Source organism: Sebastes umbrosus, chromosome 15 (genome assembly GCF_015220745.1).
Source record: "Sebastes umbrosus isolate fSebUmb1 chromosome 15, fSebUmb1.pri, whole genome shotgun sequence".
Taxonomy (NCBI): Eukaryota; Metazoa; Chordata; class Actinopteri; order Perciformes; family Sebastidae; genus Sebastes; species Sebastes umbrosus.
In genome coordinates this window covers 25,748,862-25,774,110 of record NC_051283.1, presented here as the reverse complement: position 1 = coordinate 25,774,110, position 25,249 = coordinate 25,748,862, and the positions used below count along the sequence as shown (strand labels likewise).

General features: G+C 39.8%; 2 protein-coding genes across 2 annotated transcripts; one reads left to right on the top strand and one right to left on the bottom strand.

Annotated features, from left to right (window-relative positions):
- Positions 1-5,265: 5,265 nt before the first annotated feature.
- Positions 5,266-20,255, bottom strand: psmb2 (proteasome 20S subunit beta 2). The gene is made up of 6 exons (XM_037795327.1): positions 20,022-20,255; positions 19,353-19,475; positions 18,613-18,683; positions 7,764-7,926; positions 7,254-7,303; positions 5,266-5,487 (listed from the first exon to the last, which is right to left on the bottom strand). The coding sequence occupies exons 1-6, from the start codon at positions 20,110-20,112 to the stop codon at positions 5,386-5,388; spliced, it is 600 nt and encodes a 199-aa protein (XP_037651255.1). The 5' UTR covers positions 20,113-20,255; the 3' UTR covers positions 5,266-5,385.
- Positions 20,256-21,820: 1,565 nt separating this feature from the next.
- On the top strand, positions 21,821-24,091 carry cdca5 (cell division cycle associated 5). The gene is made up of 2 exons (XM_037795325.1): positions 21,821-22,457; positions 23,338-24,091. The coding sequence occupies exons 1-2, from the start codon at positions 22,008-22,010 to the stop codon at positions 23,752-23,754; spliced, it is 867 nt and encodes a 288-aa protein (XP_037651253.1). The 5' UTR covers positions 21,821-22,007; the 3' UTR covers positions 23,755-24,091.
- Positions 24,092-25,249: the final 1,158 nt, after the last annotated feature.

Below are 25,249 nucleotides of genomic sequence, written 5' to 3'. Positions count from 1 at the left end.
GTGACTTCAACAGGAAGGTCACAGCGAGGAGCTGCAACTAACACTTAATTTTGTTATTGATTGATGTGTTGATGTTTTTTTAGTTAATTGCTTCGCCTATAAAATGTCAGAAAATAGTGAAAAATGTCTATTACAGTTTCCTAGAGTCCAAAGTCATCTCACCAACCGTCCAAAACCAAAAGATTTTCAATTTACAATGATTTTAAACATAAAAAGCAGCTAAAAACCAGTAAATGTTTGGCATTTCCTTATCAGGGATGGCAGTGGTGGTAAGTCCACCACTTCAGACTGAAATAATCCAACAACTATTACATGGAGATATTCAAGTTCCTCAGAGGATGTATCTTCATAACTTTGGTGATTCTCTGACTTTTCCTCTTGTGCTACCATGAGGTTGACATTTGTAGGTTTGAGTATAATATCTCAACAACTATTGGATGGATTGACGTGAAATGTGGTACACACACACCCCAGGATGAATTGTAATAACGTTTAATTTAGTGCCATCATCAGGTCAAACTTTTAACTTTTAATTTGTCCAATACTTTGGTTTATGACCAAAAACCTGTAAAATCCCATCAGCCCCAGCTGTACTTTGTGTTTAATGCTAGTTAGACAATGTTAGCCTGCTAACACGCGAAACTAAGACTAAAGTAGCAAAGAGACGGTGTGTTTGTTTTATGAAAACACTTGTTATATTTATAAAATTGTATGGTTCAACACAGACCGTTTGGGTAGAATGCGACAATAGAATAGAAATCATTTTGTTTTACCTTTGTACAGAGGCGTGCGATTGTCGCTTTCAGTCCAAAATGGCGGACGCATGCTGGGCGCTGATGTTGGAATGGAACGAACAATTGACTTTCACTTCTTGGCTATATATATGTTACAAGGTAAACCAGCTGATCATCAGCATATTAGCATGCTGACTTTATCATTAAGTACAGCCTCACAGAGCAAGTGACTAAGCGTGGCTGTAGACTTGAGAGTCTTGTTGTTTGATAAACTATTAACTTAATGCCAAAATTGTTGATTCATTTTTTTGTCAATCTACTAAACCAGGGGTCAGCAACCTGCGGCTCCGGAGCCACATGCGTCTCTTTAGCTCCTCTCCAGTGGCTCCCTGTTGATTTTAAAAATTGAAAATGAATAACTGTTTTTTGTTTACATTTTCATTTTTATTTATCATTGTTGTAGGTCTATGGTACGACGGTACGACGGAGTATTAAGGCCACATTGAGGTAAAAAAAATAAATCTGAGATTTCGAGGAATAAAGTCATAATATTTCTTCTCGTAAAGTTATGACTTTATTCTGAAAATCTCCGATTTTTTTTCCCTCAATGTGGCCCTAATACTCCGTAGTACATTTGCTCTTTGGCCCTCTATAAACTGTGTTACCTTCATCACAATGCTCAAATGTTTTGCGGCTCCAGACAGATTTTTTTGTCTTTTTGCCTAAAATGTCTCTTTTGATAGTAAAGGTTGCTGACCCCTGCACTAAACAATGAATGAATAATTGTTTTAGTAGGCTACTTTGTGTAGCGCAGGGCAACACGAGAGCCTGAATAAGTGGCGAAAAACAAGTATCATGCTTAGGACAAATATTCTGTGAGCAACCCAAGGGGCCACTCCAAAATACAAATCAGGGCCCCTCTATCTCTGCATGCAGGGCTCCAGCAGGGCTCCAGCAGGGCTCCAGCAGGGGCCCGGCGGAGACGGTGGTGGCGGCGTCACAGCTGCAGCCCTGAAACATTGTACCTGGGAGAGCGGCGGCAGCGGTGCGACCCCCAGCGCCCAACAAACCTCACACGCACACACCTCGACTCCCCCCTCAACCCATCTGTTCCACATTTCTCCCACCGACCACCTCTCACCTCCCCCTGCACAGTCCTTCACTTTATTTAACCGGGACGAGATACTCAACGCAATTACTGCTTTCCAGGGACTGCACACAGAACACGTGTCGTCTGCTCTCAGACATCACTCATTTCTACCTGCCTGTATCTCCCTTTTCTCTCCTCCCATCTCATTACCCTCCTGTGTCAATTCCCCCCCTCCCTCCTCCATCCCTTCATCTCCCACTCTGTAACCTAACTCCCCCCCCACCACCTCCCCATCCTCCTCCTCCTCCTCTTCCTCACCCCCCTCTCCCCCTATTCTCTCCCTCTATCTGACACTCAGCGGGGCCGCTCTCCATCTCTCTCTGTGCCTCCAGGCAAACATATGCTGCTCTTCCCGTCAGATTCCGGTGTGTTTGAGAGAGGAGGGATTGTTTAATGTTTATTAATCACCTGTCTGTGTTGGAGAGAGGAGACGATGATAGAGCCACACACACACACACACACTCTCACACACACATGCTGTCTCGCTCACACACACCCGTTCAGCTGTGATGTTACCAACTTGGCCTGGTTTTTCCATTTACAGCTGTATATAGGCTAAGCATGCTCGTTTACTGTAACTCTCCCTGTATACAGTCACAATGCAGCGATTCCAGCAGCTACTTCTCCAGCAAATCATTAAAGATCATCCTGTAAAAACCCACCTACACCTACAGGGCCCATTCTTGATCTTTCAAAAACCAATTTCAGTAACAAACACATTTAAAAGAAAGTGTTGGATTCCTGCACACTGTCAGCACATCTACTATAAAAGCGGCCTGTGGCTTCAGCGTCAAGATGTTGTCGCTTTGTATTGTGAATTTGATGCCTGACAAAAGAAAACGTTGCATTTCATTATGTGCAGGAATTCAATTATTTCACTTTCATATTATCCACCAGGACAATATTTAGCATATATGATATATGTATATGATATAAATTCACCTTGATGGTGAGCTGCTCCCTACAAAGTCTGAAAATACTTCTTTTACAGCTTGATTACTGACACGTCACCCGGTTAAATAAAGTAGCGTTGGATACGGCTTTCATGAGAAAATGCACATTAACTTGACTATTTTTTGGAGCTACTGTAATTGTTTTATGAGCAATTGGTCTGTGAGGGTCGCGGGGAGGCGGAGTGGAGCCGGGGTACACCCTGGACAGGTCGCCTATCACTGGGCTGACACATAGAGACAGACAACCATGCACGCTCACATTCACACCTACGGGCAATTTAGAGTCAACAATTAGCCTGCATGTCTTTGGACTGTGGGAGGAAGAACCCAGAGAAAACCCACGCTAACACACGGGGAGAATATGCAAACGCCACTCAGAAGGGCCGCAAGCCGGATTCGAACCTGCGACCCTGAATAGGATAAGCGGTTACGGATAATGAATGAATGAATGAATGGTCTGTGAAGGTAAAAAAGCTAATTTTGGGAAGTGCAACTGTAAACTGTTTTGAATCTGAGGCGTAAAACACCCCTCTCCTATCCGTGACCCCTCCCTCCCCACGTCTCATGCTGGACATGAAACAGACATTTCAGGTCTACTATTTACACTGTCACTTCTATTTATCTATTTATTAGGTATTTATACAAGGAGAATTACTGGAGAGTCATTGGGTTTTTATATATAGTACCTTTAAAGACCTGATTGTTTTTATACTGCACTTTGTTCACTGTGTTATGTTCTATGTTTGTGACTGTTTTTGAATGTCTGTGTTTGCACCTTGGTCCGCGAGCAACGACATTTCGTTTTAGCCGTGTACTTTGAATGTGGAGAAATGACAATAAAGTTGAACTTGAACCTGAACTTGAACTTTAATTTAAATGTTCTTTCTTTATGTCATCCCAACTTCTGTATAAATTGTGACATTTCGAAACATTGCACAAGAGCATTTCAACATTAAAATTCATTTTTACACGACTGTGTTGAATACTCGATTCTGATTGGTCGATCACATGGCGTTCTGCAGTCTGCGATTTCTTTATAACAGACCGTTGCTATGTATAGCAGACCGTTGCTATCGGCGCAGCTCTGATGTCAGACTCTGACAGACCATTTTGGTGTCAAAATATTTATTTATTTAGCAAGTAGCGGTGTAATAAGTGGGATAATGTGAAGCTAGCGGGTCATTGTTGTGAAATAAACTCCTTCAGTTCCGCGTCGGGGTGCGGCATCGCCCTGTCGGGGTTTTCCTACACAACAATGACCGGCTATCTGTACATTATCTCTTACTTAATGGACGATGTGGTCGGATGTCAAGATGCTGACTGCAGTTCACTCAACGGCCACAGGGGTCATTAATTATAAGGATTTTCTGAAAGTTACATACAGTACCTTTAAATACTGTATATTAAAATGTATCATACTTTATCACACTCGTCAGAAGATGAAAACGGAGCCATTTCCATGACAACTGAGCAAAACTCCATCCGCTGATGATGAAGACTGTGAGATGCTGTAGAAATCTAGTAAGCAGACCTTGAGTTATAGGATTATTTACGGTAGTAAAACAAACAGGAGCGCTTGTATTTATCTGCATCTTCAGCTTGTTGTCCATATTTCAACTTTCCAAGGTTGGAGTTTCGGGCTATAGCTCAAATTTATTCAAATTCAGAATGTGTTGTGTATTGGTACAAGAGGGTGCAAAAAACACATACAGTATTAAAACATATACCCGAGGCTAACCTGGATTTGTTTTTTGACAACCCTGCTCAGGCACCCCGACTGAATCACTATCAGAACACCTGTACGACGTTACCGGATTCATTAGTTCTGCAGCTGACGCCAACTTTGTGCAGGTTATGTTTATTCATTTACTGACGCTGCGTCAGAGAGGTGTTGGTACAACTCTACAGTCGATTTTGAGATGTTTTAATTGACTATGTGGATATATTGCTATTATTAAACTACCTTGTTTTGAACATACAGTAGATAAGATCTAGTCGCTCATATACTAAATTAAATTTGTATATAACACAGCTTGAATTTCCCCTAAAGGGATTCATAAAGTATGCCTTCCTATTGCTTGAAAACAAATATATAATAATAAACATAAGAGTTCTAAATCACCATTTAAACTAAACATGATTTTTTTTTTTACTTCTACACTAAATACTACCATTATTTCTATGTAGTTTGGTCAATCAGGGAACAAAACTCTATGAGAAAACTACTTTTCCTTTTTCAAGTTACGCCATATGTGCATGCGTGTTTTATTACACGTGTACAAGCATGAGCAAGTGTACATTACACACACACACACACACACACTCGCTGAGTACAAGTGCAAAAGTACACAGCCAGAAGGCTGTTCTCTTTCTATGTGCAGATGAGTAGACTAGAGAGCAATGAGAAAGCACCACAGGGACAAAGAGCTTGTATCTCAACTGTGTGTCACTTTTTATTGGAACAGAAAGAGCAAGGAGGTCAACGGTACAAAAAAAAAAAAAGGAAAGAAACGAGGGCGTGAGGGGTTGGTGGTTAAGCAGTGAGCGGTCACTTGGTGCCGGAGGTGAGCGTCTCCAAGTCATGGATGCCCTCCTTGTCAATCAAACGGACGGTGAAGGAGGGGAGGTTCAGGATGAAGCGCTTGTTCAGCTGGAGGACGGAGAAAAGAGACAAGAAATGTTAAGATAACGGAACGAATGAGCAGAATGGATGTAGAATCATGTAAAGCAGAAAAATAACATCCAACAATAAAGTGGTATGCTGACTATTAAAGGCGAGCCACATTTTTTAGAAGCGTTTTTGACGCCCGTCACTCGCCCGACTCTCCAAACAGACACGCTTCCCTTTTATCAAATGCATCAATCCACAATGACTCCCAAGACTCCAAAAGGACCCCCCGCCACTCTATTTTCTTTCCTCTGGCGTGCTTAGTGAAGTGTAATCTCCACAAACAGCTGTTTAAAAATCACACAAATCTCCCGCTGTTTATATGTTGTGAACTTATTAACAGTATCTGTAATGGTTGATCAGTGCTCGCAGCGTGGCTACGAGCTCGCCGCTTTCCCTGTAGGAAGACATTCCATACCATAAATCCTCTGTATGGAGCACTTTGGTAATAAGGTCTGTTAACGACAACACGCTCTCATCCCAACTAGTCACATAACTGACGCTCTGTCAGGACACCTAGGCGTCACTTTACGGCCGCTGTAATGTTGTGAACACGGGACACCAACAGCGGTCTCCTGGATGAAAGCCCTGTGTTTGTTTGATATCATCTCTAATGAGTACCTTGATATGTATTGTTAATATTTCAATTGTGATTTTGTCTTTAAACAAGATAATCGACATAAAACGATTATTGCGTTTCACATAGACGCTCTTGATTTGTCTCGTGTTATAAATCCAGCACACCCCTTTCTTTTACAGCGATGCACTTTGCCCTGCACGACGGGTCACGGACGGCCTCTCGGGACGGGAGGATCCCCTCATAGGTCCTCTCGCCGGCCGTATTTCCTCAGTGGTGGAGCGCCGCGACCGGCTCCAGGTTGGCGTGGAAGGCGGCTCCCTGCTCTCGGTTTACCGTGCTTTTGTTTGCCATGACATCACCATTAATATTTATACACCCAATGTGTTTATGATTAAATTATTTACAAGAGCACAAAGTCCTTCATTAGGTCTAGCCTCTTCACTTTGATCTTAAGATTTATGCATTTAACTTTTAAAATGTACGCTACAAAATGTTCTTTCTATGATGCTTCCAAAGTCAACAAATAATTGTGATCTCAATATTGACCAAAATAATCTTGATTATGATTTTTGCCAGAATCAATCAGTACTCTATTATGATTATATGGTCTATAATGGGCGTTTAGAAAATATTGACTGTAACGAGCACCTGGATAATTAGGTAAGATGTATTAGCATAACGACACACTGGACCAAAGATGGAGGTTTGATTACTATTATTTTACCTTATTTTCATAGTCTGTACTGTACCAAAAATTTAAATAAAAAGTTTTTAAAAAAAAAAGTGAATCAATAAATAAAACAATGCTGATTTCTTCCCGTGGAGCCGACGTGAAAACTTTTTTTTTTTGTTCAGTAAATTTCAGCCTGGTGTAGACGGTTTGGCTGGCAGCCGTCCTCTAAGCTCCTCGCGGCCGAACGGAGGTCAGTCCGAAGGTCAGCGTGGATCGAACGGACGTCTGGTTTTTGATGTGGATTCCCAGTATTAAGAGTAAATCCATGTGAGCCGAATCAGAGTGAATTGTCCGACTTCCTGAGAGTACACTGAGGCTACTTTTCCAGAGCTACGTTGCTATTGGAGAGGCTGACCAACATAATGAACAATTAAATAAAATGCTTATTATTCTTATAAAAAAAACAAAAAAAAAGGAATCAGTTCTTGAACTCACTTCTTCGATGCACTTCTTCAGCAGATCCACCGCCTCCTCTTGGGTCAGATCTAGAACAAAAAGAAGAAAATGAGAATGACAGAGACATAAATTAGATAGAAATGAAGAGGAAAAACAGCTTTTATTAACGGAGAAGTTAAGTGGATGTTGCAGTGTGGTATTGGGGAGAAAGGGGGGGGAGCATGACGCCATGTGGGAAGAATAACAAGACGAGTTAATTGCTAAAAACATTTGATGCTAGTTTGTCAGATTTATCGGGATGTTTTCGCTACAAACCACCGTGGAATTAACATACAAAGTGGTGTCTTGTTTCTACACTAATCATTTGCCATTAGGTGAAATTATGTTTATTTAACAAGACCCCTTACAGTGACACGAGTCTGTACGGAGACCAGTGTGAGTCACGCTCTGCAGACTGGCATCATATTCTTTATTTCTCTGTCTTGTCTTTCCAGTCAGTCTCACAGGAACAATAAAAAAACATGCATGAGGCATTTCTCTGGAACCGACCTGGTCTGTAGTGCCGGTCAAGAATGGAGAGAGTGAGGAAGGCTCCGTAGCCGTGGGCAGCGAAGGGGGCCTTGGCCAGGGAAGACAGGTGGTCCATGTAGTAGAGACCGGGGCCGTCTGCGTCATCGTAGCCCGCCAGCAACAGGTTCACATGATACGGAGTCTGGAGACAAGAGGAGGGAGTAGAGGTTTAATATTCAGATCTATGAGACGGGTTAGCCTGGGATGCACACTAATTGAATTCAATGTTATTGTTGGACATTACACAACTGTTGAGTGGTATTCTTTACGGCAAGTAAAACAAAGTTGGACGTCATGTGTAATGCTGCGTTCCAGACAACTCGAACATTTCTGACCTCCTACTAGAAAAAGTACAATGAAATGCCGCTCAAAGTCGGAGTTCCTATTTGTAAACTCAGTGCAAATCCATCTACTCCTGTGTCTGACGTCACACAACAATGGAAGTGCACACTGTAAATGGTAAACTATCAAATAAAAGGCAACGTTAAGTATATTTGCCTATATTTAATTAAATAATAATACATACTATCATATAATAAAACCTGTTCTGCGTGTAAATTGATGTCAAAATAGGTCATTAGGTAGCTGGTTATGGAAAACAAACCCTGAAAAGTTATCTTCTCTGCACTGAAGTTGTTCGGTAAAATGTAAAAAATGACCGACACTTCAATTGTGTGTAAGAACCATCAGTTTATCACGATCAGCCATGGTGGTTGTTTACGTTGGACGTTGTGCACCTGGAACGCTTGGAGGTTGAAAGATGGAAATTTGTCTGTGAATAAATGCTACGAGGCTACAACTCGCTCCGCTCAAGCGAGCTCACGACGGGAGCCAACTACCCGTATCTGTAACTCCGGCTCAGACTCTCTTAAGGTGGACCAGCTTTTCTCCTTAAAGTGACGAGTTTTTCTCAGCTTTTTAATCAATTATTAACATTTCTTTTAACCGTTTTAACCGATAGCGTTAATCGGTTTAAATGCTCGATGTCGGTTAACAGTTAAATGCTTAATTATTAACATCCCTAGTATGGCTACGATGGCGTCACTGACTGTACATTTCATCGACCAGCTCACGAGATCAACACATTTTACCGACTGAAAAGCACAACTTCTCTTCCTCATCTAATTGAGATTTTCATTTAATAATTGACTTTGATTTTCCAGCTTAGCAGAAGAGACGTGGAGTGACGCACACGACGGCAACATTAACGCAGCATAAACAGCAGTGAGAGAGAGAGAGCGAGAGAGAGAGGGAGAGAGAGAGAGAGAGAGAGAGAGAGCGAGCACGGGGAGAGGTAGCTGGAGAGTAAAGGTGAAAGGGCGTCACAGGACAGAGGAGGTGAGTGTGTTTGTGTTTGTGTGTGAGGAGGGGGAAATCAGGGTGTCACTGGCAGTGTGACATCTGCTGGGAGTCAGCACCCCTGTTGCTCCCTCCATAGCGCCCTCCCTCCCTCCCTCTTCATCCCTTCTTTACCTCCCTCCCTCCCTCCTCCCCTCTCCACCGCCTTCACCCTGTGCCCTGGAGTAGCGCCAGGGCTCATTAAAAACTTCTAAAGTCGTTTCTCTTGCCCCTTCCTCCCCCTCTCCCCCTTCTTCTCTTTTTAAATTACATCTTTTACGCTTCCAGCCTCTTCTCCCTTCTCTTCCTCCAAAACACTAATTTTCTCTCTTCGTTGTTGCGAGCCACTGTTCCTCATTTTAAAAAATCCCTTTAAACATTTTTTGGGGGGGGATTTCAAAAACAACTTATGGCCTATATTCTTGACGGCGGTAGAAAGCAGTGCAGTGTTTTTTTTTTGGTTCAAATGCAACATGATAAAATGTAATATTGCATCGCCGTCGTGCAGCGAGGCAAAATATGATTCATATGACGCCAGGCGAGTTATGATCTGCACACCTGCCCTCTCATTTCAATTTTATCTCTGAGCCAACCTGCTTATTTCTGTGACTTGTGTGTTAGCGCTTGTGTTTGCCACGAGGGCAATGAGGATCGTTATGCTCCCTGTGGAGCGGGCTTTAGTCGGTGTGTTAACGACGATTTTGAACGCACACACACACACACGTGAGAAAGAGAGTGTGTTTGTGAGTGTGCAGAACGGGCGTGAATCTCAGGATGAATATCTTAGTGTGTGTTTGTGTGTGCTTTAACTCCTCCGTGAGCCTGTGAACGCCCCCAGTGGCGTCACCCCCCATCCCCCACCCGGCAGACACCTGTCTCGCTGGTTACAATGTAACAATAATACGGACTTGGCATCAAAATAACCTTCCCTTCCCATGTCACCTCGGAGGGAACCAGGCACCTTGTTAACCCAGCCACCTGAACTCACACCCATGTTTCGCATGCAAACAATACGCATCATATGTTTTATCCCCCCCCCCGCTGCGAGTCTTGCACTCAGCCAAACAAGGGCACGAAATCAGTGCCACGAAACAAAAGCTTCCACCTGTGCGTTGCTACCGTCGCCTTCAAGCAGACGCAAACCCGCTCTACCTTTTGAGGGAATAGTTTGACATTCTGGAAAATACATTTATCTGCATTCCTGCCTAGAGTTCGATGAGAAGATTGATATCAATCTCATGTATGCATGGTAAAAGTGTAGCTGGAGCCAGAAGCTGCTTAGCTTAGCTTAGCACAAAGACTGGAAACAGGGGGAAACTGCTAGCCTGGCTCTGTCCAAAGATAAAAAATAGTAGCATCTTGCAATTTTTAGGTTGTAGCTGGCTCAGTTTTTAAGCTAGAGTAAAGATACTGATATCATATGTTACTAGAAAAACCTAAGGGTTCCATTGGTACCAACCATGTCATACTAGCTTGTTGTGAAGAAGGCTAAATAACGTTCCAAACTTGCGCTACATTTTGGTGAGGAAAAACTGGCATGGCCATTTTCAAAGGGGTCCCTTGACCTCTGACCTCAAGATATGTGAATGTAAATGGGTTCTCTGGGTACCCACGAGTCTCCCCTTTACAGACATGCCTACTTTATGATAATCACATGCAGTTTGGGGCAAGTCATAGTCAAGTCAGCACACTGACACACTGACAGTTGTTGTTGCCTGTTGGACTGCAGTTTGCCATGTTATGATTTGAGCATATAATTTATGCTAAATGCAGTACCTGTGAGGGTTTATGGACAATATATGTCATTGTTTTGTGTTGTTAATTGATTTCCAATAATAAATATAAACATACATTTCCATAAAGCAGCATATTTGTCCACTCCCATGTTGATAAGAGGATTAAATACTTGACAAATGTCCCTTTAAGGTACATTTTGAACAGATAAATGGATGATTAACTCTGGACAATCATGCGATTAACCGCAATTACATATTTTAAGCGATTGACAGCCCTAATTATATGCCATTTCTGCCAATAGATCCCCCTTAATGCAACATACTGTTCCTTTAAGAAGCTGTAACCAACAAATGTTTGGCATTTTTGCTTGAAAACGGACTTTGATGGTTAATTATCAAAAGAGTTGCTGATTGATTTCCTGTCAATCGATTAATTGTGGCAGTGCTTAGTGTTAATCAGTTAATCAGTGAGCTTTAGAGGTGATGGTAAGCGGGTTTCGTTAACATTGGACATAGCCAGGCATAGCCACTCTTTGTGCTCAGCTGAGTTAACTGGGGTTTCGGCCGGTAGCTTCATATTTAGTGTACAAACATGAGTGTGACACTAATCCTCTCACCTAACTCTCGCCAAGAAAACAAATATTTTTCAAAAAATGTCGCACTATTCCTTTAAGACATCGTCAGTGAAGGATTCAGAGCAAAATCATCTCTAGTTGTGACACAAATTAAGGTCAGGACGCGACAAATCATCCCAAACTCATCCGCAAACTCTCTCTCTCATGTTCCAGCACTCCCTCCCTCCCTCCTTTCCTTTCCTTCCTCCCACCTCCTCCCTCCCTCCCCCTATTTGTGCACCCTGCCCCGGGGCATGTTCTCTTTATTGGCATTTCTCCTCAATCTGCTGTATTAATTGTTCATCTGTGCGGGAGCAGGGGAGCCGTGTGCAATATGGCGCCAGTAATTATTTGTACCCATTGTGTGCCCGTGCTACAAAATATTTTACAAACCCATATGGGGCCAGCTGTAGATCATCACGGCGCAGAGGCTAACTGTTGCTGTGTGGCCTTATAGGAAGAAAAAAAACCTCAACATAAACCGCTAAAACTTTACAGATTGACATAAATTCGACTTCTTCAGCAAACTGCAGAGCAAACATCCACGTATATAGAAAAAAACTGATGACTGCAAGGCTTCTACATAATCTCCAAAAAAAATGTGATATTTATAAACCACCTGCCTCCCCTGTGAGTTCTGCTGTATCTATTTAACCTCACGTCTCAGCCTCCTACACATACCTACACCTGCCAATTCAATATCAATTTAATCTCTATTTATCTTCAATATCATTTTTTTTTTTTACAAATATTATAGTACATCAGACAGCAAGCTAAAACCAACAAGAGGCAGAGCAGATGCTGAGTTTCTACGTCCCCAAAACTTTGCAGTTGTTGTTTTGCTCTGTGCTGAATTTCATGTGTATCATTATACTGATCTGCACGCAGCAGAGTCGAGGCCTCAGGTGATTATGCTTACCGCTAGTTTTTTTTTCTCTCCTCTTTGTCTCCTCTCTAAAGCTCGAGTGAATGCAGTACTCCAGAGGTTAGTGGAGTTGTTTTTCTGGACGGCGGGCTGGTAAGCAGCACACGGTCGTATATGTGAACAGGGTTTCGCTTACTCTGCGCCGACATGCTCGGCTGGCTTTAGCTAACTACACCTCCCGGAGGTCTGCAGCCACTGGGGTATGACATCTTTCAGACTAAAGGACTCATCTGGAATTTATCCTGCAGGAATAAGGCCATCAGAATTAACTATATACCACTGATTCATTTATCAGACAGTGGTTTTTAACCTAAGGGTCTGGATGTGCCAGTGGGATCACGTGATGGAGGTGGGGGGGGGGGTGGTTCAGAAGATGATTTAAGGATGGTAGGGAAAAAAAGATTTGATATACAAAAACAGATCATTATCTTTCCGTTCTGTCTGGGCTAAACTTTAATCTGCTATGATTTAATCAGATTAATTAAAATAAATTCCAACATATGCAGTCAGTTCCCCAGACAGGAACGCGGGAGCATGGTCGTGGACCACAGGCGGTTTTCATCTACCTACATCTGCATTAAATATTGTTTTAGTCAACAAATGGGCTTAATCTATGCCGTACATGTTGCTGGAAATGTTTCTAGAAGTTGTGGACCAACAACAACTCCACAATTGGTCTTTAATTTAGGGCGATCAATCGGTTAAAATATTTAATCGCGATTAATCAAACACTTTTTTACCTGCTGGAAATGAGTTTTAAAAGGGAGATTTGTCAAGTATTTAATACTCTTATCAACATGGGAGTGGACAAATATGCTGCTTTATACAAATGTATGTATATATTTATTACTGGAAATCAATTAACAACACAAAACAATGACAAATATTGTCCAGAAACCCTCACAGGTACTACATTTAGCATAAAAAATACGCTCAAATCATAACATGGCAAACTGCAGCCCAACAGGCAACAACAGCTGTCAGTGTGTCAGTGTGCTGACTTGACTATGACTTGCCCCAAACTGCATGTGATTATCATAAAGTGGGCATGTCTGTAAAGGGGAGACTCGTGGGTACCCATAGAACCCATTTTCATTCACATATCTGGAGGTCAGAGGTCAAGGGCCCCTTTGAAAATGGCCATGACAGTTTTTCCCCACCAAAGTTTGGAGCGTCATTTAACCTCCTTCGCGACAAGCTAGTATGACATGGTTGGTACCGATAGATTCATTAGGTTTTCTAGTTTGAGTCCGCTACAACCTAAAAATCACAAGTTGCATTAAAGAAATGAATGGCTGTCATTATAGCAAACTACATTACTTAAGAGTTAATTTTCCTTGGAATGACATTAGAAGTATAGATGTAAAATGTTCAGTAAATTACATTTTTGTTCTTATTAACATTTTATAAAATGATCCAGATTATTATTATGCAAGTTGTGTAGAGCTGAAATGATTAGTCGCAACAATATTTGGATTTGATTGTTGACTGAACATATTTGAGAAATGGGGTTGTTAGTCGAACAAAATAAGAACTTGATAAAAGTGAAGTTTTGATGGGCTTTTTTTTTTTAATACTGTTTTCTGGTACTTGATAGACCAAATGATTAAACTATTAATATAGATTGATCAATGATGCAAATACTTAACCATTAATTAAAGTTGTGTCGGAGCAACTGTACTAAATTATTTAAGTAACGCTCACACTTGAGACGCTTCTTCAAAGAGAATCATTATTCACCCAAAAACAGGTCGGATTCGATCTCCTGCCCGTTTGTTAAAGAAATGTTACTTCTAGTTGATATTAAACGATTCAAGACTTTAGCAGACGGTTTCACATTCAAATGGATAACACACATTACATATTCTACATACTCGAGATGTTCTGGAGGGGAAAAAAGAAAAAAAACACCATAAAAAAAAAACCTGTTTATACAACATAATTTGCAAATGTCCGTGTACTCTGGAGGTTGATGAATGTGAGAAGAGCATAGCTGGAGGAAGGTGTGGGATGCAGAGGAGAAACTGCTATTGCTTCAGTTTCTGAGCACTCCTGAGAACGCAGCATTAGTAAATCCTGCACTCATAAAACCAAATTCATCACCGTGAGGCACGAAAATAACGATACACTCGCAGCTTATGGCAAGACATGAATATAAATGTTATCCTCCACAACATGTACAACCTTGACGGAGTGAAAATGATCCTGATCCTATAGGTCCCTCCTGTGTGCACGTTGTATATCGTATCTGTGTGCATGTTGTTGACTCCTACTCGTTCTCACACTCCAGTCTGTGTGGTGTTGTCTACTGGGCCTGGTTGTTCCCCCCTGGGACCCCCACACCTCCTCCTCCTCCTCCTCCTCCTCTACCCCTATCCCCCGTTCGATGTGTCCCACATTCCCTTCTCTGCCACACTAATTGTTTTTTGTAATTATTTTCACCCTTCTGCTATTGTGACAGGCAGCGGCTGCATTACTCTTAACAAATTAGCGATGGAGATACAACGCGCGGATACGAGAAGCAGAAGTGACTTGAGCGGAGTGCATTCCCACATCTGAAACCACAAACACCAACATGAACTATGTACTACAAGGTAAAAAACATATGTAAAATGTGTAGGGCTGAAACAATTAGTCCATTAATTGATTAATCAAAGCAACAGAAAATTAACAGGCAACTATTTTGATAATGGATGCAAGCCATTTTTAAGCAAAAATGTTAAACACTATCCTGTTCTAGCTTCTCAAATGGGAGGATTTTGCTGCTTTTCCAGTCCTTTAGATGTCATCTTGGGCAGTGTTTAATTACGATAGACACTTTTTAACCATTTTCTGAATCAAACAATTGATTAATATAGAAAATGATTGTCAGATTGATTGATAATGTAAATAATTAGTTAGCTGCAGCCCTATAAATATGCATCCTAATGTTTTTAAAAGCACACATGTAGGCCTACATGCTTATTCTGTAGATGCTCAGATTTGGGGGTGACAGAAAATCTACATGACGTGCGTTATTAGGGCTTTAGATTATATTTTAATCAAGTTCCATAAAGTTCCTTTAGTGCTTTTCCCCTTTCCTTTAGTGTGTTATATAGTTTTTTGTGCACGTAAAAGGTCTGCAAAGTTACAAAGTCCATGCCAGAAAGAGAAAAGTAAAGTGTGTTTTGAATATTAAAGCATGTCAACGTGTTCTAGTAGAAACACAAAATACAAGTATGAACCTGAAAATAAGCGTAATAGGTCCTCTTTAACACTGATGCATTGAGCAGTTTGGCATATTTTGCTCCAGTTTAAGGATTTTTTTGTATGTAAAGCACTTTGAGGCACTTCAGTGAGTCCTAATCTGTTGTTTTGGTCTTAGTCAACTAAGATTTCTTTAGTCGATTAGTGATTTTTTTATGCTTTTTTTCATGCTGAATACTTATTTTCAAGAAACTTATGAGCACGTCTCTGGTAAACACAAGATTTAAAGTGGTACTTTTGTGTGATTCTTTGTGTAGAAACTACATTTTACAGATCTGTCGATTAAATCAATTAGTTGGCAAAGAATAGCTTTGGGCAAGGACAGCCCTGGTAAGTACAGTAAGTAAGAACAATTCAGAGAGTAAGTCTCCGTGCTCCGTGTTTTACAGTATAAATACTCTTAAATCTAGTTCTTCTTGCACGTGTGCCTTCCACTGTACTGCCTGCCTGGCATAAGAGTGTGTTTTGCTTCTGCAGGGCTCTCAGGTCTCTGCGAGGCCTTAAGGACACACATAATAATTTAAAAAAGCACTGCGCTTTTCAAGACGTGTTCAGCATAAATAAACAAGCCAACTCACAAACATGCAGACGGACAAATTAGCTGGTTAACTTGCCTGGTTGTAAAGCCAAGCTTGCGTTAAATAACGAGGAAAAATTCTGCACCTTGCCATGTTTTTTTTGACAGCAGATTTTGGTATTAAAGGGTTGAAGGTCAAAATCATGGTATTTTTTTTTTATATTATATCCAGAGCAACTGTGCAGTTGGGGTGGGAGACAGCGCTGCAGGCTCAGGTGTTGTCACAGAGTCTCAAAGGGGGTAACCTCCGTCACCACTCACAACAAGCTGACAAATGTACCTGGCTCTGTCAAAATGCATCTAGTGGCTCACAAACAGACATGTAATTACAAGTGAGACTTAATTCCCACCAGAACGTCTCTAGTACTACATCACAGCAGTGTCACGTCGTCAAGACGAGCAATGCCTCTGTTGTGTTTGAGTGTCTAGTTTTAGACAACAAAACAAATCCTTTCAAGCAGAAATTAGAACCCATTTTTCACATGGATGAGTAAACCTACCACATATGGTTACCGTCCCTGCCATTTGAAGTGAGTGTTACTTTAACTTATGGGAATTAATTTGTGATTCTATCATTCGTTCCCTACAGCTAAATGAGATTGCAAATGCTAACAGAGGAATGTAATTAAGTTAAAATAGAAATTAAAAGATTTATAGGTACGTTCGCTCATTACTCCACGATGAATATGCTTAATTCAGAGGGTGACCACTGGTGCAGGGGATTCATTCGCTACCGTTTGGTTAACTGAGGGAATATACAATGATTACAAGTGTTGTAGTGATGCAGCAGATGGTGACGGGGAAGTTGAATTTACATTTGTGATGACACCACGAGGCTGTTATTAAACTTGTTTTCTGTGAATAACAATGTGTGGTCTTATTTTAAAAGATGATTTTCAAATTTCAGTAAAAAAAAATGTATACAAAGGAAACGTGTTTACATTGCTTTGCTGGTAGCTTTTAGTTTGTTTTGACAAAGTAGCTGTATTAAAGTTAAGTTCAATTAAATTTGGCTATGTTCACATGTTAAAATCATAATTAACGCTCTACCCCTATCTATCTAGCAACTGGTTATTTACTATATATGTTCTGTTTAGAAGCCTGTCGAGTTGTGAAGATTATTTTGTTAAATAAATATGTGCATATCACCCGATTTACACCAAAGAGCTTATTTTCTTAATCAGAATTACAATGCTATAATTTTATTGGCTATCGGCCGCGAGGACCCAAAGTGGACTAAACTTTATAAAGTTGACCCACAAAAAGACATCATCTCTTTATGTTGTAGTGCGCAGATTGGAGGTTCAGACAAGAAAATGTGCCCCTCAACCCAAACAATTACTTTGGTTATTATTATAGCCGTATGATCTCTCAGTAAACTGTTCACTAAAACAGACACAGTCTTTCCAGAGCATGAGAAAACAATTCTCACAAGATAAAAACATTACTAGCGCTACTTTAATGGGAAGCTGATGGCTGTTTAAAAGGGCTGAGAGTAAAAGACGTTTAGATAAGACCAGTGCCGACAGGAACAAATGATTTCAAACAAACACATAAATAATAAAATGGACACATTTCTAATGTCAAGCAATGCAAGCTAAGATAAATACATAGCCTTTTTCCACACTTTGTTATGTAGTTTTTTAACGCTTTGGCTATGCAAGCTTGATTGTTAAATCTTTTTTAAAGACATTGTTTATTTGATGAGTCAAAATGGATCACATCAGTGTAGCGTATGAACCCCACAAACCAAGACAGCTAAATCTCTACAGTTTGTGTGAAGGTGAACTACTAACTGCAGGCTGGATGCTCAGGTTTAGAGAGTTTTAAGTGTGCTGTCACACAACACTGATCTGAATTTGTCAACTCATAGTTTGAGCTGTTATATCCCAACTCAATTTAATTTAGGGTTGCACAATTTTGAAAAAACATCTCATTGCGATTATTTTGACTGATATTGCAATTGCGATATGATTTTAGAGGGTATGATCATTTTTACATCATTATTCTCATTTTCATTGAAAAACATTAAAATTATTATGGTGTGATTTTTGTAGGGATCTGTACCAAACAAAGATGTTTTCTTCAGTCCGTAGAACATAATGTGTACACACACGTCAGTCAAATTGCAATTTCGATAAAATTCAGATTAATTGAGCAACCCTAATTTAACTGTATCACTTGTAGTTATAGTGTAGTGAATAGTCTACACTGTGCCCACAAAGCTGGTGTGCCACACAGTTAAAAAGGAGACACATTTCTCTTGATAAAACTACAAAGACAGCTCAAAGTTCATATGGTTTAAAAGGCAACTTAATGTTGATAAGTAAAACATATAAATTCTGTGTTGTAAACAATTAGTACTACAGTATATGTGTATAATGATAGGTACCCTGCTCCGAAGGTAGTCTGCAAGATTCTTTCGCGTGAAGTTTGCTGCTGCTGCTGGACTGAGTTCATAACCTGAAAAAAAACAAGAGGCATTAGACACAAAGTTTTAAGGTCCGAGGATCCTTATTTGTCATATGTCAATTCCAGCAAAGCAGTCATTGGCAATGAAAATCTTTGGTCACAGGTTCCTTCAACGATGCTTATAAAATATGTATATATAAAAGGGGAAATCACACAAGTAAATGTAAAAGCAAAATGATAATCTAAGGCCTAAAATAGTGCAGTTAAAATAAATATAAACATAAGTAAATATAAAATAGTAATGTAAATGTAAATTTGTAATTTTGTAGATGACAATATTTTAGATGGGAAAACTGTATGTAAACAGGATGTAGTATGTATATGCATGATGAGAAGTAATATATGTACACAGAGGTGTAAACAGGAATGTAGTATGTAATAATGAGATGTACTAATATATATATATATACATATATATATATATACACACAGAGGTGTAGACAGGATTGTAGTAGTTTGTAAAGTATATAAAAGATAAACAAGGTGAGTGCTTCTTCAGCACATGGTTTGCCTTCCAATATGACATCATTGTCAATGACTAGACATTTTGGAGTTGAACTTGAGATTTCCAAGGAAAAGGAAGGATAGTTTTACCTCACAAGCATCATGTTTAACAAGCTTAATCACAAACAGAAATAGATCTACTATGGTCCTCCTCACCATTCCTCATCTTGTAGAGCTGCACATTCTTCTGGATGTACTCTGCAAACTGTGCTGTGTCTCCAGCTTCTCCAACACACAGCAGCAAGATCTTCTCACTCAGTTTGAACATCTTGTCATAGTCTGGAAAAAGAAGAAGCAAAGAACAGAATATAAATTGTTTAAGTCAATGTGTTAATACATTATTTAAGTGGCCATTTCCTGACAGTCAGAATGATCAACCTTCAAATCAGACTTCTCTTTCACTTTCACATGTCAGCTTCAGCAACTCATGCTAACCATGCTAACTTTAGTTTTGATATTCAAAAACACAAAATGTAGTTAACTCAGATCAGTTCATGAAACGTATTGTATATATACTGTTGGGTTAGGGTTAGCATCAAAGAAAGACAATATCCTAACTACATAAACAGAATGAGAGATTAATCCTGTTAATGAGGCTAACATTGTGGTTAGCTTTGTTAGCTTCACTTTATGTGGTTATATTGTGATAATAGGGGACTTTAAACATTACACAGCAATACACCATACAAAGAAACAACGTTAAGCACAACTTATGAGTAACACAAGCTGCTTTAAACGTGAATAAGAGCTGTGAGAACATGTGTTGTTAGCAGGTTAGCAGCTAGCTGAATGCTAGGCTAATGCTAGGCTAACTCGTTGTCTCACCGTGTTTCATCTGGATGATGCTGCTCGCTGCAACATTATCAGCTGCGACGAGGACGAAGTCAGGTCCCTGTATCCCGATTAGATACTCCATTCTGTGATAACAAGTATTGATAAATGTATCAGAGCCTGAGAGAGCAGATTAGCCTGTTAGCCTGTTAGCCTGTTAGCCTGTTAGCTGCGGCTGCACACAGATTACACAGCAAAAGTTAGAGAGAGACGTTGGCGCAGGCTGTTGACGCAGACTGGTGACGTCACCACGTCAACTGTGTTACGTTTTTTTACGTTTTTTTATTGAGAACTTCACGTTACAATACGTCATCATACAGAACAGTCCACAACTACAAGGGAACAGACAAGCCTGGATGTTGGCTTACAGTGCATAAGAGTGTGGATGAAGAGAGAGAAACAAAAAACAAAAAAACTAAAAAAAGTAAGGGAATGTGGGAATAGTGCTGATAGTGCTAGGTCAGGGGTCAGCAACTTTTACTATCAAAATAAAATAAAATAAATCTGTCTGGAGCTGAAAAACATTTGAACATTGTGATGAAGTTTAACACAGTTTATAGTCTAAGTATATAGTATATAAGTCTAATGCAGTGAGGGCCAAAGTGCAAATGTACTACGGAGTATTAGGACCACATTGAGGGAAATAAATTGGAGATTTCCAGAATAAAGTCATAATATTATGAGAAAAAAAGTCGTAACTGTACGAGAAAAAAGTTGTATTATTAAGAGAAAAAAGTCATAATATTACGAGAATTAAGTCATAATATTACGAGAATAAAGTCGTAACTGTACGAGAAAAAAGTTGTAATATTACGAGAATAAAGTCATAACTTTACGAGAAAAAAAAGTCGTAATATTACGAGAAAAAAGTCATAACTTTGCGAGAAAAAAAGTTGTAATATTTAAGGAATAAAGTCATAACTTTACGAGAAACAAAGTCGCAATATTACGAGAAAAAAAGTCGTAATATTACAAGAATTAAGTCATAACTTAACAACAAAAAAGTTGTAATATAAAGATAATAAAGTCTTAACTTTACGAGAAAAAAAGAAAATAACACGTACAATTACTACTTTATAATATTATGACTTTATTCTCAAAATCTCAGATTTATTTATTTTTCCTCAATGTGGCCCTAATACTCCCTCGTACCATAGACCTACAACAATGATAAATAAAAATGAAAATGTAAACAAAAAAATTATTTCCAGTAATATTTTTTTTAAATCAACAGGGAGTCACTGGAGAGGAGATAAAGGGCCGCTTGTGGCTCCGGAGCCTCAGGTTGCTGACCCCTGTGCTAGGGGCTCTCTTCAAGGTTAAGGTCCTCAACTAACATTGAAAGCTTCATAGCTTCATTCTTTTTCTTCATATGTTTCAGAAATGAAAAGTAAACACACAGCTCCTTATGAAAAAACATAGACATTTGATCTTGATTTCAGGAATCTATTTTTATGTATAAAAAACTTTCCAAGAGTGATTATGGAATTGATTGCCAGGTCATGTACAGGATCTTTCACAATTGTACCAAATATAACATTTTCCTTTGTTATATTAAAAAAAATTAAAATAAATGCAAGTATTTAACTGATTAAACAGGGATGTTATGAACTGTTGTGAGAGTGGAATTGTGAATAATAACTCACATTTTTTAATGTTTTAATTTTGTAAAAATATGGATTTATTTTTAAGTAACACATACCTGCAATTAAAACAAATATGTCTCTATATAATAGCCTGAGAGAGCAGATTAGTTTTTTAGGCTTCACACAGATTACACTGCAAAAGCATGAGAGAGAGGTTGGCGCAGACTGTTGACGTCACAGCAAAAACTGTGTTACGTCCTTTCTACGCGACTCGGGCGGGGAATTTGAGCGGACTGTTTGTTGGTGTCACGCCGTGTCGGTGATAAACTCTGTCGGGTTGTAAAGTAGATTATACACAAGGATAATCAGATATTTCACCGGGAAAGTGGTCAGTATGATGGAAGAAACGCCTCAGAACATAATGTCTGAATCTAATAATGTTAACGGCTCTCAGAGAAGAAGATCCCCGAGGTTTAGTTCACCTCCTCCGGATACAAATGACACAAAGATGGCCTCTGCTGCTGTGAAACGCTCCATCACTGTGAGGAAGATAGCACCCAGGAAAACAGTCGCACCGTCCGAGAACAACAAGGAGAACCACCAGGAGAACAACCAGGAGAACAACAAGGAGAACAACCAGGAGAACCACAAGGAGAACACGCCGAGGCGGTCTGAGCGCAGCCAGCAGAAGCTGAAGGTTTCCACCCCGAGTCCTGTCCCGGGTTGTGGAGGCTCCTCTTCGGCCAAGAAGAAGAAGAAGAAGGCCGTTATTCTGTCACCGATCCTCCCGTCCCCGCCACCGCCGGCTGTGGTTCAGAGGGCAGAGCTGGTGTCCCACCAATCGGTAGGTCGGTGGTTCGATCCCCGGCTGCTCCAGGTCACATGTTGATGTGTCCTTGAGCAAAGACACTTAACCCCAACCCAGTGTGTGAATGAAATGTCTATAAAATGTCAGATAATGGTAAAAAACAAAGTCATTCAGTGTTTTCCAAAGCCCAAGATGACGTCCTCAAATGTCTTGTTTTGTCCACAACTCAAAGATATTCAGTTTACTGTCATAGAGGTAAAGAAACCAGAAAACTGTAATCAGAATTATGACCTTTTTCCCCTTAAAAAATGACTCAAGTTGATTAATCGATTATCAAAATAGGTGACCAATCTAATAGTTGACAACTAATCAATCACATCTCAGAATACATATGACTGATTATATTATAAGCAGTTTTTTTTAACTGGTGTGTCATGGTATAAGCTGGGATATTACTTGAGATTTCGCTTAAATATATCAACAGACTAGAGCTTCAACGATTAATCGATTAGTTGTCATCTATTAAATTAATCAGCAACTATTTTGATAACCGATTAATCGGTTTGAGCCAATATTTCCTGGTTTCTTTACTCCTCTATGACAGTGATCTTTGAGTTTTTTGGACAAAACAAGACATTTGAGGACGTCATCTCGGGCTTTTGGGAAACACTGATCGACATTTTTCACCATTTTATAGACCGAACAGCTAATCGATTTGTTTTGATGTCACTAAAACTATCACTGAAAACATTGACAATATCTCAAAATGTCAAAGGTTGGCACCTTAGCAGCCTCTGCCATCAGTGTATGAATGTGTGTGTGAATGAGTGAATGCTGACATGTAGTGTAAAGCGCTTTGAGTAGACTAGAAAAGTGCTATATAAATACAAGTCCATTTACCATTTACCCCCAACAGCCGCCAGCAGCAGCAGATCCAGAGGACGCGGTGTGGTCCCAGAAAGTGCGCCGCTCCTACAGCAGGCTCAGCGACAAGTCCTTCGACTCTCGGGACACCATGTTCGGCTTTGAGAAGCTGCAAACACCCGAGGTGTTCCGGAGAGTCGAGCGGTCCAAGACAGGTCTGGAGGTTTCTTGTGCATCCTTGCTGTCTGGTGGTCTGAACTCATTCACATCTTTGCTTGAGGCGGAGGATAATGGTTCAGCAGCTTTCCCCGAGCCGGACCTAAACATCCCCGGAGTGGTCATGGTGAAGGAGAAGAGGAAGAGGATGAAGAAGGTCCAGCAGATCGGCACCACGGAGCTGAACGAACTGGCTGCCCAGATGAACGCAGAGTTTGAGGAGGCTGAGGAGTTTGAGTTGCTCGTGGAGTGAATAATGTGACTCCTACAGCATGTTATTTGTCTCAAAAACACTGACTCTGGAAGGACAACACTCATCTGTGTGCCTCATACTCAAAACATTCATGTTTTTGTGTATTTCCTGTTCTTTATATTGTACATTTGAATTGTTTTGGAGTTTCATATGTTTGGTTAAATGCTCTTGATGTGGTTATTTAGGACGTTATTATGTGGTCACATCATGATCAGTAGATTTAGTAAAAGTTAAAGCATGTTCTTTGTTTTGGTTATTATTGAAACATTATATATGTTTTATTCACTGTGATCAAATATCTTATATTTGTCATGTTAAAGGGACTGTTTGTAAGAATGAGAAATTGGTTGTAACAGCGACACCTGTGGCCGTTAAGTCAACGAAAGTCAACGTCCTGTTGCTCGCCCCTGTGCACGCACTACCTGAATGTGAGCGAGCAACCGTAAAAACAGGCGACACACGTCAGCTAAAGCCACAATATCATTCTATATTTCATCTGCTTGGCAGTAATGTTAGTTAATGTGTTGGAGTTTGAGTCTGAACAGCGTAGCCACACACGAGCGCGCATGGGACACAGACCCGGATTGATTATACGCGTAAGAAGTTACAAACAGTCCCTTTAAAGGTCCAACTTGGATAAACAGTTACACAAAACACATTTTATAGGTTTGTTTTTAACACGTGCACATTATACATGGACGGAAAATATTCAACAGTTTAATATGGATTGTAATCACATGTGGAAGCTGTAGTTTGTAAACTTTGAAACATTATTTGCAGGGAATGGTAGGATCTGAGAGTTATAATGGGACAATTTTATGTAAATTGAATAGACTGAATTGGCATTTTGTATTTCTTCACAACATTTGAATCACTGAACAACAACAGAAGCAGCAGTTCAGAGGTCTGTAACCAGGATACTATACCCTTAAACAATGTTTACATCCACAGGAAATATTGGCGTACAATTTCAGAATAACACAGCACCTATCAATGTTGTTCTTGGGTTAATACTTTTATGCTACATCTGTCCTTTCTTAAACATAAAAGCTTGTAAATAAATATTCAACTTATTAAATCTCCAGAATTGCAAGTAGTCAAAATGCTGTCTATTTTGCAGAAATCCTTTATTCTGCCAAAATTTGTTGTATTTAAAATTTCACACAGCCTTTGTTAAAACAAAAAAACATTCAATTATCTTCTCAGTCTAGGTTCAATAACATTCTCGTGTTTGTTGTAGGGCTGCAACTAGACATTATTTTCATTGTTCATTATTCTCTCGATTAATCTAAGAGCAATTCTATTGCTATTAGGGCTGGGTATTTTACAGAGTTTTGTTATAGATACCAAAACAATACTTTTTAGTATTGTGGAATATCAACATCTTTCAATGTTTTTCTAAAAAAAAATTTTTTTCATTTAACAAAAGAAGCCAAAAAAGAACATTTCCTATAGGTAAAAGTTTTCTTTTTCTACTAAAAGTTAAGTCTAAATA

Excerpts from the sequence above, each read along its gene's own strand:
- psmb2 (XM_037795327.1), bottom strand. The coding sequence starts at position 20,112 with ATGGAGTATCTAATCGGGATACAGGGACCTGACTTCGTCCTCGTCGCA. Across the intron at positions 19,476-20,021 it reads CATCATCCAGATGAAACACG|ACTATGACAAGATGTTCAAA; the intron begins GTGAGACAACGA and ends TTCTTTTTCCAG. Across the intron at positions 5,488-7,253 it reads TGAAGAAGTGCATCGAAGAA|CTGAACAAGCGCTTCATCCT; the intron begins GTGAGTTCAAGA and ends TCCGTCCTCCAG.
- cdca5 (XM_037795325.1), top strand. The coding sequence starts at position 22,008 with ATGATGGAAGAAACGCCTCAGAACATAATGTCTGAATCTAATAATGTT. Across the intron at positions 22,458-23,337 it reads AGCTGGTGTCCCACCAATCG|CCGCCAGCAGCAGCAGATCC; the intron begins GTAGGTCGGTGG and ends TACCCCCAACAG.